General features: G+C 53.8%; 1 protein-coding gene across 1 annotated transcript in view; it reads right to left on the bottom strand.

Annotated features, from left to right (window-relative positions):
• Window positions 1-4,374: 4,374 nt before the first annotated feature.
• HECTD4 (HECT domain E3 ubiquitin protein ligase 4) overlaps window positions 4,375-19,809 on the bottom strand; it is a 145,512-nt gene continuing 130,077 nt past the window's right edge. Inside the window, 13 exon segments of the mRNA XM_007468587.1 lie at window positions 4,375-4,511; window positions 5,082-5,304; window positions 5,883-6,078; window positions 6,326-6,492; window positions 8,443-8,664; window positions 8,917-9,020; window positions 10,656-10,811; window positions 11,569-11,688; window positions 12,762-12,908; window positions 14,033-14,223; window positions 17,107-17,230; window positions 17,937-18,043; window positions 19,608-19,757. Coding sequence (XP_007468649.1) covers window positions 4,375-4,511; window positions 5,082-5,304; window positions 5,883-6,078; window positions 6,326-6,492; window positions 8,443-8,664; window positions 8,917-9,020; window positions 10,656-10,811; window positions 11,569-11,688; window positions 12,762-12,908; window positions 14,033-14,223; window positions 17,107-17,230; window positions 17,937-18,043; window positions 19,608-19,757 — 2,044 coding nt within the window.

Raw genomic sequence — 19,809 nt, 5'->3', positions numbered from 1 at the left:
ACTGTTTTAATTCCCCTGGTCACTAATTTATCATTTGTGTACTTTCTGGGTTTTCTTGTGTTGATTTTTTGCATGTTTGGTGGTTTTGATTGGATGCCAGATATTCTGAATTCTACCTCTTTCGGTGCTGGGTATTTTTGTATTCCTATAAATATTGAGCTTTGTTTCTCATACTTAGTTACTTGGAAACAGTTTGATCCTTCTAGATCAAACTTTTAAGCTTTATTAAGTGGGACCTGAGCAGTGAGTAGCCTAGGGCTAATTTTGCTCCACTACTGGAGCAAAACTGATGCCCAATAAACTGTTTTCCACACTGGCTCTTGGGAAAAGGAACTATTTCCTGTTCTTTGACAGCTCTAATCCTTTTGGCGGGTTCTTTCCCCAGCCTCTGGCAGTTTCCTTACATGCATGGGATTATCAGTACTCAGTGAACACTTGAGTGGGATTCTCAGCAGATCTATAGAGCTCTCTCTCTGTATAACTCTTTCCTTTTTGATACCCTGCCCTGTAAACTAGCTGCTTTGATCTCCTTGGATGCCTTGACTTCTCATCTCAGGGAGACTGTTGGGTTCTACCCTCAGTTTCTCCTCCCTTTGCTGCTCACAGCTCAGCCCCAACTGTAGGCAGAGGCAGTGGTAGGGCCCACCACATTGTTTCTCTTCTCTCAGGTCTCTGTCCTTCATGCCTGTTGTCTGATGGTACACTTGTCAGGTTTTTTGTTTTTTGTAGAAGAGAGGGTAAGGTTTGGTTTCTGTTTATCTATGTTAGCTAGAATTAGAAGTGTCTTGAAAGCATTACTTTCTAGATTGTTATAAAATCTGATGCCATTCTGATTTGCATGTAACCGGTTTTTTCCCTTGAAGCTTTTTAGGGTGTCTATATGGTGTTTTGAAATTTCCCCATGTTGTATGTTGGTATAGATTCTTTGGAAACTCGTGTCCTCTTGAGTTTTTCAGAATTTTCTTGTGTTATTATTTTGGTAATTTCTCTCCTGTGTTCTTTCTTTGCAGATTTCCTATTATAGTTGGATGTCGGCCCTCTTAGACTGACCATTTTTTATTTTCCTTCATATTCTCTTTTGGGTTTTTTTGCCCTACTTTATGGGAGATTTCATCAATTTTACCCTTTTATCATATTATTTCTGATATTAATTTCCAAAGCTTATGTTTTTTATCTTCTCTCACAGCCTTTTTCTCCCCTTACTTAATGGACACAGTATTTACACTTTGCGCCTTAGTTTTTTCTTGGATATCTTGTTCTACTGCCGGTACTATTTCCTGGGAGTTGTTTATTTTTGTTTTGGTATTTTTATGTTGTACTTTTCCACAAACCTCTGATGTTTCTGGGCTATCTATATATACTTAAGAGTGAGGCACTTGAAGGTGATGAGCTCTCTTCACCATTCACTTTCACTGAACAGTAGGCTGGCATTTTCACTGGAGAGCCCAGGCTGGCAGGATCTGTAGGATTTTCCTCTGGGTTAGTTCAGGGCAGGGTCTTCCAGCCTGCTGTAGGAGCCTGGGGTGGGGTGGGGGCAGGGGCTGGAGCCCTGAGCATCTCAGGTAGTTTCTCCAGAATATAACTTCCGGCCTTCTGCAGGGTGGTGGGGACTTGAATTTCTGCTTCCTACATGCATTTCCAGTTTTTCCTTGTTTTTCCCTGGCACATGAGGCCTCCAATTCCTTCCCTTTACAATGTCTTTTGGTTCTGTGTGTATGTGGCGGGGGGGTGGGTATGTGTGGGATGGACACGGGACAGCGAGAAGAGGGCAGAGCACTGATTTTGGATAGTAGTTCTGAGCTCTTTACTGCTTCCCTGCATTTCCTTTTGCACAAAGTAGTTCTAAATCCACTGCCTGTGCCCAAAGGAGGACACGTGGTCTAAGAGAGGCCCAGACTCTTCCAGTGCAACAGTCCATTTGAGGAGAATCCTCACACTGGCACAAGAGTACAGACCAGCTCCAGGACAAGGAGTGGGCAGAACCTGCAGGGTTAGGTTTACCTTTGACCTTGGATTTCCATCCCTTTAATCAGACTTTCTGTATGAAAACCATAGACTATAAGGAGTCGAGTGGGGGGCAAGGGGTAGTTTATAAGCATAATGGAGTAAGAACCACATCAAGTGTAAAGAGACCATAATAATTAGAAATACTTTTAATTCCTAGCTTCTTGGCGACCCTCAAGTATCAGAGCCATCCAAGCATGTTGGCCTTCGAATCTTCTCAGCAAGAGTAGATGATCACACAACTCTTAAGGTAAATCAAAATTAGATGAAGGTTATTTATTGGTGTGACTTTTCCTGTCATGAGCTGCTTTTACACAGCAATGGTGTAAATAGCATCAAATTGAATGAAAAGTTTGTTAGATGCAACCATAAATAATTATAATAAATATACATCAAGTAACTTTACAGCACACATTTTTTTAGGACCAAGGTTTGGATCTGTCTGGACCTCAATGTGCTCTCTGGGAGAAGCAGTCGTGTTAGCAGCAGGTATCTTACTCACAGCTGTCATCTAGTCAAGTGATGGGCCAACAGAAGCTTTCCAAACCCCTCTTGGGGAGGTAGCTGACAATTCTGAGTCCATTCAAGGGATGGGAAGGATGGGGGCGGGGGGGGACCAAGATTTAAAAATACAGGGAGGAAAAACCACTTCTAGTAAATCCAAAGGCTCTTTCATTATGCAGAAATGAAATAAGAGGATCCTTGTTGTCAGGACTACATCCTGGCATGACCCCCCCCAGTCAAGGGGGCTGTGGCCCCCAGGAGGCAATGGCCTACCGTATTCCTTCCAATTAGGGAAACTGCTTGCAGGCACCTCCAGACATGACTGATCCTGCATCAAATGTAACTGATGCAACCGGAACAATTCATCCAGGTGTATCCTTTCCTTAGGTCAGGGAATCTTTTCTATAATGGTCCTTAATGCATTTCCTAAGAGTAACAGGGAGGAGGTGGATGCTAATGCCTCTAACTCTAAAATCCACACACCTTTCCAACAGGCCAGGGCCACAGCAGAGAAAGGAGGAGCAAATCCTCTCTCTCACCAGCATTCACACTCCAAAGCCTTCTAGACAGCACTCACTCAGAACTTCCAATATTCACAATATTATACAATAAATACAGTGATGTGATTCTGTGAGAACTGGCAAGGCCCAAAATGACAGTGTCCAGCAAGATGGCATATGCTGCTCTCGAACAAAGTACCAGTGGACAAAGACCTACTCAGGGCACAAATGCACTGGGGCCGCAGGTGGGCTGCAGCAGCTCAGCCCTGGCACACACTCACATGGGGAAGGGAGGGGGTGCCGCGTGGGCCTGGCCAGAGGGGCAGAAGGACCCTGGTGTCTCCATCTGGACTTGAAGGTCTTAGTCACTGCAGTAGGCCCTGAATTGAGCAGAGCACCTCAGACAGCTCTTTTTAAAATGGGGTGTAGCCTTTCCTCTGCTCCTCACATCACAAATACCGTAGTGAGGAAGGGACATTTCTGAGTACGAAAGTGGGGCAGGCTTGAATCATGTGCTTTCCTGTTCTGAGCCTCAGAAAAAGGCCCCCAACTTGAGCACTGTCCCTCTAGCTCCAGGGGTCCTCTCAACTCCTGAGCTGGGATGCACCTGGCCTGGCTCTGCATACTAAGGTCAGGGAGGAACCCTTTGGTCTTCTAATCCCGGGCAGCACTCAGTGGGAAACTGTCGGACTGGGGCCCAGAAAAGTCGGACAGCAGAGAGGGCTGTCTGGGTGGGAAGGGACGGGGGAACCACTGTGGGCTTTTCTTCAGGAAAACCCAGACCATGGACAAGGGTCTAAAGCCGGAAGATTAACACGTAAAGCTCCCTGTGTGTGTCTCCCATGTTTCGGTAACTGGCCCAACCATTTCAAAATGGAAGGAGGCCTGCAGGAGCCACGTCCAGGAGAAACTCCAGCTCAAGGCGGAGGGGCAGGGCTGGCCACACACTCGTCTGTGAAGACGCTCTGCAGAAAGAACAGGATGCTCTGTGGGCCAAGGGCATCTCACTACCAGCTTCCTGCTGGGTGGTTCTATGATGTGGAACCAACTGGGGCCTCACAGCCTCAGAACCTGGTGGCCACGAAGGAACATGTCCAGGAAGATCAAATGAGACAGGAGCTGTCTGGGAACTAAACTATCCTACAAACATACCACAAATAGGTAGCAAAAGAACCAACCCATCACGAAACGTACAAATACATAAGGTTAAGTCTTCCAGGAGGTCCTGGAATGTGGACAAAGGTTCAGAAAAGCAAAATGTTGCCAACTCCTCACGCAGGGCCCCGGAGGGATGTGCTCGCAGTGGCAGGCTTCCTAAGCCAGCAGAGCGGTGCCTTGGTGACAGCCTAACTCGGGCTCCCTCCCCTCAGCCACTCAGGGGGTCTTCGCGATAGTGAATGGCACAACGAAGTTTCTCCAGCATGATTTCCAGAGAGGAGTACTGGGGAAGCTTGATCATGAACATGCAGGTCTCCACTCGGATGTAGCGAGAGTCTGGGGAACCTATAGGAGAGACATCGGGCCAACGTTAGAGCGTGGGACTGGATCCCAGGGAGGCCTGGCTGGACCCTCTGCCTCCAGGTTTGCCTCTCTGGGCTGCTCCAAGTCAACCCCAAGGTCCAGTCGGGGGGATGAGGGCCTGGGAGGCTGGATTCTGGAGAAGGAAAGGGCAGATACACAGCTGCTGTACAGCACAGGTACCAAATGGCTGACCCGTGACAATCTGACCGCAGGCAGGTTTGTCTGGCCGGCAAAGAGTTTTGATTTTTTAAATTAATTTTGCTGCATTTAAAATTTGGAGGATTAAAACACTTCTGGATTTTAAGCTTTTAAATGTTTCAGAAGACACGTCAGCGTCGGGCCTATACTGCCACTTGGCGAAGGTCAGGTTTGGGAAGCACATGGCCCCAAGCCCACCCCACCACCCCCTGGCCTCTCTCTCACTTACATTTGGGCCTTGGTGTTCGGGGTCCCTCTCCATTGTTCTTCCCCCCTCATGCAGGGCCTAGCAGCCCCAGCTCCTAACGGGGCCCATGTGTCCCTACTTGGAACATGACCAGGGGAGGCCAGTACCTGCTGTGCCATCCGGGGGGGCGATCTTCATGGGGTATGGGGGCACATGGGCTGTGTCGGGGCCCCCGTCTTTGCAGGGGCAGGTGAACGGGATGCGCTCTTGGTTGCAGGCAAACTTGATGAACTTGCACAGCTCCTCCTGGGCAAACATCTCCAGTGCCCCCCAGAAGAACTCGATGTGCTGGTCCGTCTCCATCAGGCCCACCTGGTACATGGTGTGGGCCTGGGGAAGAAAGGTCGCAGACGTGAGCAGGCCTGGGCTTCTAACCCAGTGCCCCCCCCCCCGACCAAGGCTGGGCCCAATCCCGGGGCAGGGTGCAGCAGGGAATCGATGGCTGCAGGACATAGGGAGGTTACAATGATGACAAGGACCGCAAAGGCAGTTCTAACAGCGTCTGTCTGTGTGACTGTGGCCTATGCGCTAGGCCCGGCAGCCGGGGTTCTCCATACATTACCCCACTGACCCTGCCGGGCAGGTCTTGTCACTGGTCCCATTAGAGGTGAAGTCACTTGGGCAAGGTCTCCCAGCTGGCATGGGCAAAAGCGGGCCAGGCTGAACAGTGGAGGGGGCTTCACCTCAGGCTGGTGGCTTAATTCATGGGCTCGGGAGGCAGGTGATCTGCCACTTCCTGGCAGGGTGACCTTGGGTAAGTGACCTGTCTTAGCTTCAGTTTACGCAGCAGTGAGACAGGGGTGAGCACAGCTCCTCTCACACGTGAGGAGGACAGAGTGCTGGGGCCCAGGAAGACATGACAGGCCACTGCCAACATGCCTGTCAGCCCAGCCGGCCCAGCCACCGACCTTCAGGAACTCGAGGTTGATGTAAGGGAGGCCGCACGTCCGCAGCTCCATCTCCAGCGGGCTGAGCGTGGTGAGCAGCTGCAGGGGGATGATGGCGCCCAGGCCCGCGCGCACGGCTGTCACACACTCGATGTTCTGCAGCTCCCGCAGCCGCAGGCTCCGGATGGCTGCTGCGTAGATGTCCTTGTTCTCCCACCTGCGGGGGTCGTGGGTGAGGGGCGACGCTCAGGAGGCTGCTCCGGGGCCTGGGGGCCACACCCGTGTGGGCAGAGGCCCCAGGCCGTTACCTGGATTTCCCAGGCCTGGCAGCTCAGTGAACTCCTCTCCTGCTCTGGGTGTCACTGAAGATACTCCACCATCTTTCCTGGCGCCCACCGTCCTGCCTCACACCCTCCCCCCAGTGGAAGCCACCGGTCCCCTGACCTAGGCCCCCATGCACTCACGCCACAGGGATGTGCCGGCCGTGGCTGCACAGCTCCACCTCCTCGCCCGCCATGGTCAGGTAGGTGAACCGGCAGCAGGGCTTACTGGGCCCGTCGGGGCTCTCGATGGCCAGGTGCTGGGAGGCAATCTCGGCGCACAGGGCCTCCAGCTCGCTCTCGTCGTTGATCTGGAGGGAGGCACGGCAGGTCGGGGCTGACTGCCGCCCTGCTCCCCAGGCCCTCGGAAGAGGGAACCCCTTCCCCAGTTGGGCAGATGTCGGTCATTGTTCGGGTGGGGGCTACCGTGGCCTGGCCCGCCAGCCTTGCCATCAGTTCAGGGTTAGGCACGTGACCGAGGCCTGGCCAACGAGACCCAAATTACAGTTGCCCTCTTTCACTGGTGTGGACCCGGCTGAAGGCAGCGCACCTTGTGCTGCTGGGACCATCTTGAGATCACTCACTGACGACATCATTGGAGCACCTGGATTCAACCCTGTCTGAAGCCAATCTATTTCTGTACTTTTAGTTTTAAGATCAAATCACTAAAAAAAATTTTTTTCCTAAGCTGGTTTGAGCTGGGGTTTCTGTCACTTGTCACCAGAGAGCCCTGACTTAATTCTACCTGTGGAAGGTACACGGGCTACCCCCTCCACCATCTGGCCCACTGATGTGCATGCTGGGCCACCGAGGAGAGGACGGGATCTGACCCAGGGGAGAACAAGCCTGTAGCTCTGGGACAGTGAAGGCCGCAGGCAGGCCTTCAATGCCCCGACAGAAGTTCAGGGCATTTCTTTCTGGTTCATGTGCCTCCCCTGCCTCTCCCGGGGTGGTTCTGTCTCCCAGCACCCTCTGGGGCCTTGCCCATCCCCTCCAGACAGAAGCCTTGGCTGGATGGTCTGCCTGGACGCCGTCTTACATCCTCTGCCTGCCTCAGGCCTTTGCTGCCACCCACGCCCCCGGGAGGACTTCTCAGAGCAGCACCTGGCAGCTACTCATAAATCCCCAGCCCGTGGAGGGCGTCCTGCTTTGACCCTTTAAACATTTCATCGTCGGCCCTCTTTCCGCTGAGAAGCCAACTGCTGTCCAGGACCCCGGCTTTGCTGCTCCCGTGCGCTGGCTTCCCTCAAGTGGCAGCTAAGGGGACTACGGAGAGCCTGGCAACGAGGCCCCTCCGAGGGCCCTCAAGTCTGGCTAGTGGAGGCCGATCGGCCGACCCCTCCTTCAGCAGATGTCCCCTGGAGAGCAGCCTCGCAAGGCCTCTAACACAAAGTCTGCCCCCCGGTGAGCAAGAGCCGCCGGCCTCGGGGAGGGCTGGATCACGGGCCACCTCCACACTCTGCCGGGATGGTCTCTAACCTGAGGAGCGCGTGTGGGCCAAAAAGCTCAGGCTTTCCAGCTGGCCAGACCCGAGCTCTCCTAGTGGCTTTGCTCCCGGCCAGCCCACCACTCTGAGCCTCACTTCCCTCCTGGCCTCACTGTGAGGGCTTCTGAACACAGCCCTCCAGCGTGGGCCTTACATAAACGGAGAGCAGCGGGGAAGCTCCCTGACAACAGACGTGAGCCCAGCCTGGCCTCAGCGACTCTGCCGAACCAATGGACAGACCTGACCGCAGCCTGAGCAGCGACCATAGGTGGGCTGGTCTGCGTGTGGAGGGGAACGGTCGGACACTGCTGTGATCTCACTATCTCTGTGTGTCCCAAGGCACAGGGGAGGGAGGAAGAGCTCCGTTCCCAGCGCCCTGCCTAGGTGATACCCAAGAGTTGATCTCCTGTGCTCTTCGTGAAACTCTGAAACCAAGCTCTTTAAAGTGAAACTGGCTCAGCTTGGAGCAGCTCCCACCCAACACTTCTACTCCTTTAGCTGCTGGGAACCCTTCACCCCTGTGTCCTCACGAGGCCCAGCAGGCTGGTTAAGTTACCCCTGGGCTGCAGCTGTCTGCAAGGAGGGAAGCCTGAGAGGCTCCTGTCCCCCTGAGACAAGCCTGGCCAGCAGAGATGCATTATGCAGCCTAATGTTCTTCAAGAGACAGCTGTCAGTCCCCAGGTGGGGACACAGAGGCCATGGGGTGGCAATAAGGGCCCCAGGGGCACAGCTCCGGGCCCCACCGTCCCCCAGAAAATGTGGGCTTTTCACTTACACTCTCGAATTTCTTGACATAATTGTAGGTGAGTATGTCGGCTTCCTGCAGGTCTTGGTCAGGGTCCAGGGGCTCGCCCACCAGCGTCTTCCAGAAGGAGGGCAGGAGGTCCAGGGGAAGAGGGACATCTGCTCGAATCGCAATTCCCAGCAACTGGCCCAGGAAGTGCAGCAGCTGCTCCTCCCCGTAGGTGATGGGGCTTGGGGTCAGGATGTACTTGCCCTGGAAGTGGAGGCAGAGGTAAGGTGACTGACGTGGGCCTCTGCTCCCCGCAGGAACATGGGTCCCAGGCCCACGGGACCCACGGCAGGCGGCAGCATGTCCAGCCAGAGCAGCAAGAGCACCACCCAGACCAGGACGGCTTGTGAAAGGGCTCAGAGCTGATGAGGACGCGCACCCATGAGCCGAGCCCCTGCCCCTCAGGGAGCCGACCGCTGGGCCACCAGCCTTGGCTGCCCAGGTCTCGCGTCTTACCTTGTTCTTGTTGACGGCTGAGCTGGGGCACAGCAGGAGAAGGGAGAGCGAGGAGCTCTGCAGCTCTTTACACACCTGCCACAGGAAGTGGCGGAAGGAGCCACCTGCGGGACAGATGGGGACCTATCAGCCTACCCTGCCCGCAGGCCCTGCCCCCACCGGGAAGTCAACTCCTCTGCCCCCTGGGCTGTGGCTACGGCGGGTGGAAACAGAACCCGCCCAAGGGCTGGGAGATCCGGGCTCCAATCCGCGGGGCCACTAACTAGCTGCGTGGCTCCTGGGGAATCACTTCTGTGACGGAGCCAGCCTCCACCCCTCTACCTAGTGGATGGGGGCAGTCACTGTACCCACCTCCCAGGCTAGTTCCAGGGATTCAACGAGATCAAAGGCAGATCCTACGCGGGTCACTTCTCACAGCTGCAAGCTGACACCGATACAAGGGCTTGTGGGACCCGCGTCCGTCCCCTGCGCTGGGCCAAGAGCAGGGCCCCATGTTTTCCTCAGCACTGCCTCCTGCCAAGCCCAGGGCTCAGTGTGTGTCCAGTGAGAACATAAATAAATGGATGGAGACACGGACACACGCAAAGGGCAACAGCAATGATCAGCTCCTCTCCTACTGCCATTCCAAATGTGCCTTTGGGTTTCTTGCAAAACTCCTCTCTGTGGCTGGGTCTCCTCTGCCCTTCCCCATGCATCCCATCAGTGTCCTCAGGTCAGGAAGCACTGAGGACAGCTGTGCACGTGGAGGACTTGCTTGGGGACAGATGTCAGGGCCTGGCCGCTGCCACGGAGAAGCAGGACACTCCCGCCTGCTAAAGCCGCCAAGGGCTGGGCTTTAGGATTGGACAGATCTGGGTTTGCACCCCAGTGATGCTGCTGACCTTGGGGGAGCTACTTAACTTGGTGGAGCCCCAGTTTCCCCGCCTGTGAAGTGGGACGTGCTGGTGTCATGAGGAGCGTAAGGTGTTGAGCCTGGGCCTGGCACGTTCTGGTATCTCAATGAACAGAGCTGTTCTCAGAGAGCCTCCGAGGTGTGCCCAGAGGATGCCACGGCACTGGCCAGCAAGGAGGCTGCTGCGGGAAGTGTCCCATGATCAGGACGGGAATGGGAACCAGAGCTGCCCCAAGAGCTCTCCCCACCCAGCGCACCCAGTGAAAGAACTGTCTTCTCCCAAACAGCGCATTTCCTGAACGTCTGGGCTAAACGGACTGAAAGGACCATGAAGGAGCATGTTCTGAGCGGCCATTCCTCCTCCCTGCAGCGTGAAATGGCAGGATGTGCCATTCTGATCAAGGGCTCCCCAGACCCCTGTCTCTCACGGGGCACACACAAGCTTTTGGCCCAACCAACCCTCAGCCAAGGGCTCTTCCTGGAAAAGAAGTCCAATCCACACTGAGGGTGTCTCTCCTCAGCAAGAAATGCACTCCTAGCACTGATCAGAAGCCTGGTCCCCAAGCCTGGACAGCGCTGGGATGGAGTTCCAGGCCAGTGGCAGGTGCCACATCCCCAGGGGACAGGGGCAAGTCCAGGAGGGCTGGGTTTGGAGAGCCTGGACAGATGGTCACTAGGGGCGGTCCTGGCTTCTGTGCAGAGCAGGGTAATGAGGATGTGGCTTGACTCTTGTTAATGGGTAAGATATTGGGCCATTTAGGCTGAAAATAACCCCAGGAATGTTTACATTCTAAACACAGCCTTCACCCTGAACTGGCTGACAGAGGGCCTGCGGGGTGCCACTTACTGGTGCCGTGGACCTCCTCCCCAGTGAAGCGGATGTTGAAGGCATAGGTGGGGTCACCGCCACTTGCCAGTCTGACGCAAAGCTGGGAGGATGGCACCGAGGCCAGCTGCCTGGCTGCCTGGCAGAAGTAGGAGTTTTCAGAGGCTCTGATCTCCCCTGGAATGAGAGAGGAAGTGCCAAAACCTCCAGGTGGCCATCTCCTGAATCCGAGCACAGGAGAGCCGCACGGCCAGGCCCCGGCCTGCTGGGGGCAGCCACTGCCTCCCTTCTGCTCCTGGAACATCTTCAATCTTTCACGTCTGCCACGTGGGTCCCTCGAGGAGCCCGCCCCCCACCCCCCCAGGCAGAGCCGTGCCCACCAATCTGCCAAGAGGTCCCTGTGAGGCTGGGTGAATGGGGAAGGTTTCTGGGAGGGGTGAGGCTAACCCCCTCCCCCGGCTCCCCCCCCCCCACCCCGTTCTCCACGTGGTCAGCCCCTCCCATCCTTCCGCGTGTCTCGGGGGAGGCCCCGCACCTGGGCTTCTCTCACGTGCCCCTCCCGACATCTGTCCGTTCACAGGCTGTGGCGGAGACTCCTGGCTGCCTCCCCAATATCTAGCCTCCCCTCTTTTTCGGTGCTAGAGCCCTGATTTTAGCATGTCCACGGCCAGAACGAAGCCCACCTCCCCTGCACTGAGGTGCGGCCTGTGCCGCTGATGCCCCCTCCCTCTGCTGCTTGGATTGGGAGCTTGGGAGGGACTGGAGGCGGATGTCACAGGCTGGGATGTAGAGCAGGGCAACAGAAGCACCCAAGCCAACGAGGAATGTCAGAGCAGCCCGGGACTCCCACTTTTAGAGGCTTCTCTTATGTGCGAGAAATCAACTGGTTCAAGCACTGCTGCCTGCATCCTCTGGTCTGTGTAGCTAATCTCACCTCCCACGATCTCCAGTGGGTCCAGAGTAATCTCCGGTGCCGCGTGGTCAGCTGTCCTCTGCACTGTGGCGTTCAGCACCCGATTCATGACGGTCACCTTCGTGTCATAAAAGATCAGCCCTGGAGGGAGGAATGTGGTAGAGAGGCTGGGATGGGGTGGCTTACCTTCCTTCCCAGTCACCCCGAGGCCTGGCGGGGGCCACGCTGTCCCCTGTAGGTCCGTCCAGTCTCTTCTGGGACGGCCCGCAGGCCCCTGGGGGGATGTGCTACTGGGGGCATAAGAGGTCCCGCCCCACTAGAGAGTGATTAGTTAGTCTCCACCCAAATGTGAACGCAGGATTAAACCCTTGGACCCTGTCATGCCCACGAGACACCTTGCTTGCAGGAATACAAACCCAAATACATAAAGAATAAGGAGGTTTCTGTGGCCACTTCTGAAACAGCAAAAAATAAAAACCACGGAAGTGTCTATCGATAAGGACGTGGACACCTACGCTGTGGACAGCAAGGCAAGGAGGGTGTGTGTGTCAACAGGCAGAGATCTGTGAAGCAGAGGTGCAGAACAGAATGTATAAGAGGATACCCAGTTTTTTGTTGTTGTTGTTTTGTTTTTTGTGGTACGCGGGCCTCTAGCTGTTGCGGCCTCTGCTGTTGCGGAGCACAGGCTCCGGACGCGCAGGCTCAGCGGCCATGGCTGACGGGCCCAGCCACTCCGTGGCATGTGGGATCTTCCCGGATTGGGGCACGAACCCGTGTCCCCTGCATCGGCAGGCGGACTCTCAACCACTGCACCACCAGGGAAGCCTGATAACCAGTTTTTGATTTAAAAAAGACAAATGTGTGTGTATACGTATGTGAATAGAAAAGTCTGGAAGGACAGACTCATCTGTTAGTGATGGTCGTCTCTGGGATGCAGGAATGTTGGGGGCAGCTAGTGGGTCAGAGCTTTACGTTTATGTATTTCTAAATAATCTGAAAACTCTTTTAGTAAGTTTAGTTTTTCAGAGCGTATTTGTTTTCTTCAGAGCATAATTAAAGTAACTGCTCTTGGGTGGAACCACTGCTCCAGAAAAGATTCGTGTGTCCAAGGACAGGCTGGGGGTGGGGGGGTGGGGCCCTGGGCAGCTGCAGGAGTCCAGGTGATGCCGGAGACCCCACCCATCGGGGTCGGCCCAGGAGGCTCAGGCACTGACCTTTGGCCTCCTTCAGCAGGGCCGCGATGCTGTGCGTGTACATGGGCGTCTGGCGCAGCTCCACGAGTGGCAGGAAGAAGGTCTCAAGCGTGGTGTTCAGGGACTGCAGCAGGGCGAAGCGCAGGCGCAGGCTCTCGATGGGCACATCTGCAGGGCATGAGGGGCGGTCAGGCGGGGGCTCGGCCCAGCGAGGCCGAGACTCTCCGTCTGAACGATGCAGGTGGCCCGGTCGCAGGGAGGGACAGGGAGGCTCCCGCGGTGGGTTTTATCCCTGGAGCCCAGAGGCTGTTGGTGAGTGAGAGATCCCGGCTTCCCTGAGCCTGTGCCAAGCAGCAGCAGAGGGCGAGGCCTGGGCTCGGAGGGGACCCGAGGGTCCACTCAGCCAGGCTTTGCGGCTGTGCCGGGGCTGGGTACCATTTGATTTTTAACTTTTAACTCTGAAGTAATTACAGGCTCATAGGAAGTTGCAGAACAAAGTAGAGTCCTGTGTACCTTTCCCCCAGCTCCCCGTGGTGTGACCTCACACATCGAAATCGGGAGACTGTTACATGGCACACTGAATTTTACTTGTTTGCCCTCACGTACGTCTCCTCTCTGACCGTGAGACTGACGTTGGGACAGTTCACGGCCACGTTCACTGTCGCGGTATCCGCAAGACAGAGAGGGCTCGGACTGTGGTTGAGTGAGGGTGAGCAGGCTAAGTGGGGCCCGAGGCGCGCACACACCCCAGCACCAGAGCCAGCCCAGGGCCTGTTGTGTGTGACAGGGCTTATTCTCCAGGGGTGGATTTACGGAGAATGTCCGTTTCTGTGTGTGCGTTATTTTTGTATGCATTCCTAGCTTTTGATACAAACATGCTGCTCTCTTGTAATTAAGACTAATGTCTCTGACACACGCTACCAGACTGCCCTGACCCCGTCTCACCCCCAACGCCAGCCTGGCATCCGAGGCGGCCTCAAGGCAGGGGCCTGGGTGTGACGGCAGGGGTCTTGCCTCCCAGCCACCGCACTTCTGTGTCTGCCGCTTGGCTTCGTTGCGAGGAGCACATAATAAGGCCTCACAAACTTTAATTTGGCCACAATCACAGCTTCTTGTCTTTCTCTCCCTCTTTTTATACCCACCCGTTCACAGCAGGTGTTCCTAAGGATTTTTCTAACGGGCACAGAAAGGGCATCTAGTCCTTCTAAACCACCCTGTGCCGTCATGGGGCAGGCCCCCACAGGGCGACCCAGGGGGAGGACCCTGAAAGGTATCCCCCTGGGGCCACATACTCAAGAGACAGGCCACTCTGGGGTCGGCGGCGTCTGTGGGGTCCAGATACACCTCATGGGGATGCAGCCGCGCGGGTGTGATGGCCAGGTGGCGGCACAGCCGGTTGATGTACTGCACGAGGGCCACGTCCATCTCCAGGGTCCACTTCCTGGAGGCCTTGTGTGCGTGCCGGACGTCGATGCAGGCACACCTGGGGGTGGGGAGAGGCAAGGTGGGGCAGCGGCCGCTGGGAGACTGCTGGGTTCCTCCGCAGCCACGTCCCAGCTCCTGCAGGACCTTTATAAGACAGCCTCGCCTCTCAGGCATTTCTTGGCGCTCAGCCAAGGTGCTGACTGCAGAGGAACTGCCTGTCCTGAGGGGAAAGCTCCTTTCTAACGGAACAAGCTGAGCAGGCTGGGGGGACGGCAACACGCGTCCCCACGTGCCTCCCTGCTGTCTGTAGGCAGCAGGGTTTTAGGGTTAAAGACGGGGCACTGGAGTCCTTGGGTGAAATCTAGGCTACAAAGCACACCTACTTCCTGAGCCTCAGTTTCTTCATCTATGAAATGGAGCTGGCGATAGCATAGCCTCACGCTGTCAGGAGGAGTCACTGAGAGGACACCTGTGATGCACACAGCACGGTGTCCCGCCCCTTCCGAGGGCACAGCAAGTGCCAGCTGCTGGTGTTACTGAAGCCATCATCTTTTACCCAGCGATCCCACCCCAGGGTTCCCCTACGTGGCTCCTTGAACAGGCAGGCAAAGGTGTGTTTGTGAGGGCTGCCTTGCTACAGCAACATCAGCCATAAATTACACCACCCCCAAAAACGGACCGCTCGGCAGCCACTAAAATCATCTGGTAGAACAGTATCAAATGACGTGGAAAAACGAAAAAAGCACACTGCAGGACACTATTTCCTGTCAGATCCCACGCTACAGTACTGAAAACATCTACTCCTGGAAAAATGTTGGGAGTGGTGTTTACTGAAACCTTTCCAAGTGATTACCCCTGGGCACAGAATCACAGGAAATCTCCTTTGTGTTTGAATATACTGCATGAGGTTTTTATCAAGTGTGTGTGTCCTTATTCTACAAACATTGAGCTATTAACCCTAGAAAGGCCTGCAGGCAGGCAGGTGGGTGGACAGGTGCCTCTCGTTCCAGAACCTGTGGCACCTCGAGGGGGGTCACATGCCACACAGGGTGCATCGCACAGAGGGACCTGTCTCAGGGAGGTGGTGGAGCCTGGTGCCAGGCTCTCGTCACTGCAGGCCACCTCTGTCCTACCCTAGGAGTGCTCCCAGAGAGACCTAGCGCCTTCAGGAGGTGATCCCCTCTTCCAGGCTGGATGTGTCATCACCGTGGCCCCATAACACACGTGAACCAGGCCTTCCAGCTGTTACAAATGTGTTACCTTGGAATTAATTTGCAGTCCAATTTGTCCCCTTTTCACTTGGAATGCAGTTTCTAGTCCAAAATAGGTGATTCTGCTTTTAAGGAAAGCCCCCAAAGTCGTGTCTCTTACTGGTTTCTAAAACCAGTCGAAGAACTTGGCCCTGTCACCATGATCCAAGGCCCATCTGGGCATCGACTCTGAGCTTTCAATGAAGGTACAAAGTGCTGGTGCCAAGCAGTAAACAATTTCTCAACTCTGAAAACAGGGTTTTAAAAAAGCATGCTTCTGGCAGCCATTCCTTCTCTGGGGCCCAGTACATCTTGCTGTGCGAATGGGTGTGTAGGCCTGCGTGTGGCAGAGCCAGAGGGAGAGAGCAGGGAGATTTCTTTTGGTTTGCAAACATCTTGCCTGCTTGGGATTCACTTATAGCTAGAAAGGGGAAACCATATTTAGTTTGGCCCTGGAGACCTGGTGACTCATGACCTTGCTGTGCTCCTGCCTGGGAGTGAGAGAGGGCAATGGAGAGTGGGAGAGAATGTGTGAGTCCAAAGAAAAAAGATTCTTTGGAATAAGAAATCATCCCTGTTAGGGAATGAAATGTCCCCTTCCTGCCAATTCATATGCTGACGCTCTAACCGCCAATGTGACTGTGACTGTATTTGGAGACAGGGTCTTGAAAGAGGTCATTAGGTTAAATGAGGTCACAGGGTGGGGCCCTAATCCAATAGGACTGTTGTCCTCATAGAAGAGGGAGAGACACCAGGGATGCAGGCACACAGAGGAAGGGCCACCTGAGCACACAGCACAAAGGTGGCCGTCTGTGAGCCAAGGAGAGCCCTCCAGAGAAGCTAACCTGTTGACACCTTGATCTTGGGCTTCCAGCCTCCAGAACTGTGAAACAGTGAATTTCTGTTCTATAGAACAGTTTCAAACGGGCTGGAAAATCCACATTAACAATTAGGAAATATGGGGAGGGGGAAGGGTAATCTGTGACCAAGCGAGACAGTGGCACGGACATATATACACTACCAAACGTAAAATAGCTAGCTAGTGGGAAGCAGCCGCATGGCACAGGGAGATCAGCTCGGTGCTTTGTGACCACCTAGAGGGGTGGGATAGGGAGGGTGGGAGGGAGGGAGACGCAAGAGGGAAGAGATATGGGAACATATGTATATGTATAACTGATTCACTTTGTTATGAAGCAGAAACTAACACACCATTGTAAAGCAATTATACTCCAATAAAGATGTAAAAAAAATAAAAATAAAAATGTTGAAAAAAAAAACAATTAGGAAAAATTGGAAAATAACTCAATAGGCATTAAAAACAGGCCAGATGGAACGGCTTCCCGGGGAGTAATTGCTTGGGGAAGCGTCTAGTAGCTGAGAACAATTTTTTTTTTTAACATCTTTATTGGAGTATAACTGCTTTACAATGGTCTGTTAGTTTCTGCTGTATAACAAAGTGAATCAGCTATACGTATACATATATCCCTATATCCCCTCCCTCTTGCGTCTCCCTCCCACCCTCCCTATCCCACCCCTCTAGGTGATCACAAAGCACCGAGCTGATCTCCCTGTGCTATGCGGCTGCTTCCCACTAGCTATCTGTTTTACATTTGGTAGTATATATATGTCCATGCTACTCTCTCTGAGAACAATTTTTACACAAGGTATCAACTGGGTTGACAGCCTCTTACCTCTCAAAATGAAGATCGTACCCACAGGATAAAATCGCCCTCCAGACACTACGGATGTCTTGCTTGGCTCGGTCAATAACAAACTTGTGAAATCCTTCCAATGTCAGGTACTTTTCCTCAGGGACTGATGGAAAAGTGTTCACAGTGTTAGGAATCGGTGAGAAGTGGGGGTCCCACTGCATGCTCCCACTGCACCCTCTCTTTCAGGGCCCAATTCATCTAACCACCCCCCCCCACCCCGTTTCCTGCCGTCACTCCAGGGTCTGTTAACAGACTGTCTCCACCCGACTGCTGAAGGACACACATAACCCCCAACCTGACGGGTCTGAGCTGCAGCCTCACCTCCTCAGGCTGGTGACCAAGTGGTGCAGCGCTTTCCCCCCAGTCTCATCTTTCTGTATCTCAGAAACATTCCCGACTGACTAAGCAATTTTTGTGACAATAATAGCTTTCTCCAAGTCTGCTTGGGCCTTTAGGAAGATAAGGTTCTAATGTCCCAGGTAAGTGCCCTTCTGGAGGAAAATTTCTGAGCAGATTTTCAATCTTTACTTTCAATCGCAATCATCTATTCTTCCCTTGGGAGTATGGTATTTCTGGAGCTGCTATTCTAACCTCCATCAGTTCAGGTCAGCAGAGATGGAGTCCTGGAGCAATAATCGCAGTTGGCCAGGGATGTCTTCCGTGTCTTGGGCAGGGCTGCCCTGCCTAAACTAAAACCCGAGGGAGCCAGGCGGTCAGGGAAAAGCAACGAGGCTGGATCCCAGGCTGCGCCGCCATCTCTAGGATGGAAGCAGCCCCAAGCCCGCATCAGGCCCAAGTTGCTTGTTCACCTTCTTGTTTTTTGGTGGGTGATTTTTCTGGGTCCTTTTCGTCCGGCTTGCTCTTTTCCGGTGACTTCGGCTTCACAGCGGGCTTCTTCTCGCTCAAGGCAGTCCTGCTGTAGACCAAAGCACCAGAATCAGAATTCCTCATGCCCACACCTCCTCCTGGTGGGGGGAATGCAGAACCTCACCAGGCATTCGTTCACCCTCCCCCAACTACAGCTGATGGTTCAGACAGGGCGGGGGTCAAGATCAGCTTTGTTCTGACCAAGAAAAGTTTCCTGAGCAAATTATGAGGACAATTTGATGCTTTAAAATGTGGAAAATCTCGAAGAGACACTTTTCAAACATTCTTTCTACATACTTCAGAGCTGCACTGTCCAAGAAGCAGGCACTGGCCAGATGTAGCTACTTAAGTTTACATTAATTAAAATTACAAGTCCAGTTCCTTGGCGGCACTCGCTGCATTGCAAGTGCTCAGTAGCCATGTGTGGTTAGTGGCCACTGTGGTGAGTAGCACAGACAGAGAAACGCACATTTCCATCGTCACAGAAAGCTCTATGGGACAGTACTGATTTAAAAGCCCCGTTTATGTATAAGACACTTTTTTTTTTTTTTTTTTTTTTTGCGGGCCTCTCACTGTTGTGGCCTCTCCTGTTGCAGAGCACAGGCTCCGGACGCGCAGGATCAGCAGCCATGGCTCACAGGCCCAGCCGCTCCGCAGCATGTGGGATCTTCCCGGACCGGGGCACGAACCCGTGTCCCCTGCATCGGCAGGCGGACTCTCAACCACTGCACCACCAGAGAAGCCCTGAGACACTTTTTTCTCTGGTGACTTAAGTCCTCTGGAGGCTTCTGCTCGGTAGCACTTCACTACCTGAATTTCAACTTGAGGGTCATAAACATGTTTCTAAAGAAAATTCTACTAAATATGTGTGCATATCCTCACATGGAATATGGAGCTACTTTAAAAGAGGAACGGGGGAAGTTCTTTTTGTGCTGATATGGAATCATCTCCAAGATCAGGAGTAAATAGAAACAGCAAGGTACAGGCATTTTGTACAGTTCCCAACCTCTGGGTATGCGTACACTTGCTCGTGTACACCCAGAACAGTTCTGCAAGGCTACGAAAGTGACACTGCAGCCTCAGGGAAGGGAGCTGGGAGGCTTAAGGATGGAGAGGAAGAGGAGTGGCTTTTCACTGCATATGCTTTTGAATATTGTACTATTTTAGCCATTTACAATGTAACAAGATAATACGTATGTACAAATAAAACATTCTGCACTTAAATGTTAAAAGCAGTTGCTACGTGGGGGGTATTTCAGTGTTTTCCAATATGCACAGGTGCACTTTACAGTCTTTCTACAATAACTGTGCATTATTGTGTGGGTAAAAGAAGTTAGACTTTTTAAACAATTCTGTACATTTTAGATGTTTTATTAATTCAGACTGGTCTGCTTTCCAGCCTGCATGGTCCAGATTTTACTATCCTTGTGGGTAAAATGAAACGTTCTCTTCCAGCTGACGAAGCCAAGGGCGAAAAGGATCCCGGCAGCAGAGCAGAGAAGAGCCACGATGTCTGGCTCCCCCAAGGTGCCGACAGCCTCCCAGGAAGCCTGCTAGGAGGTGGCCCCGCGTCCCCCTGCCCGGCCCACCTTCCGAGCTCCTCGGTCACCCACCTGACGCTGTTGAGCACGGCCTTGTCCTTGGTGGGTGGCTTAGTGATGGGCCGCTTGGTGCTCACCACCTTCCCGGGGTGCTGTTCCTTCCCCGCCTTGCTGTACTTGCTCTTGTCGAACTTGGGTTTTGGCACGCCATACTTCCTGGATCTGCGGGGAGCACCGGAGGGCGGGGCGGGGGGGGGGGGGCCTCAGACTTGGC

Source organism: Lipotes vexillifer, unplaced genomic scaffold (genome assembly GCF_000442215.2).
Source record: "Lipotes vexillifer unplaced genomic scaffold, Lipotes_vexillifer_v1.1 scaffold573, whole genome shotgun sequence".
Classification (NCBI taxonomy): Eukaryota; Metazoa; Chordata; class Mammalia; order Artiodactyla; family Lipotidae; genus Lipotes; species Lipotes vexillifer.
This window is presented reverse-complemented; position numbering and strand designations above follow the sequence as displayed.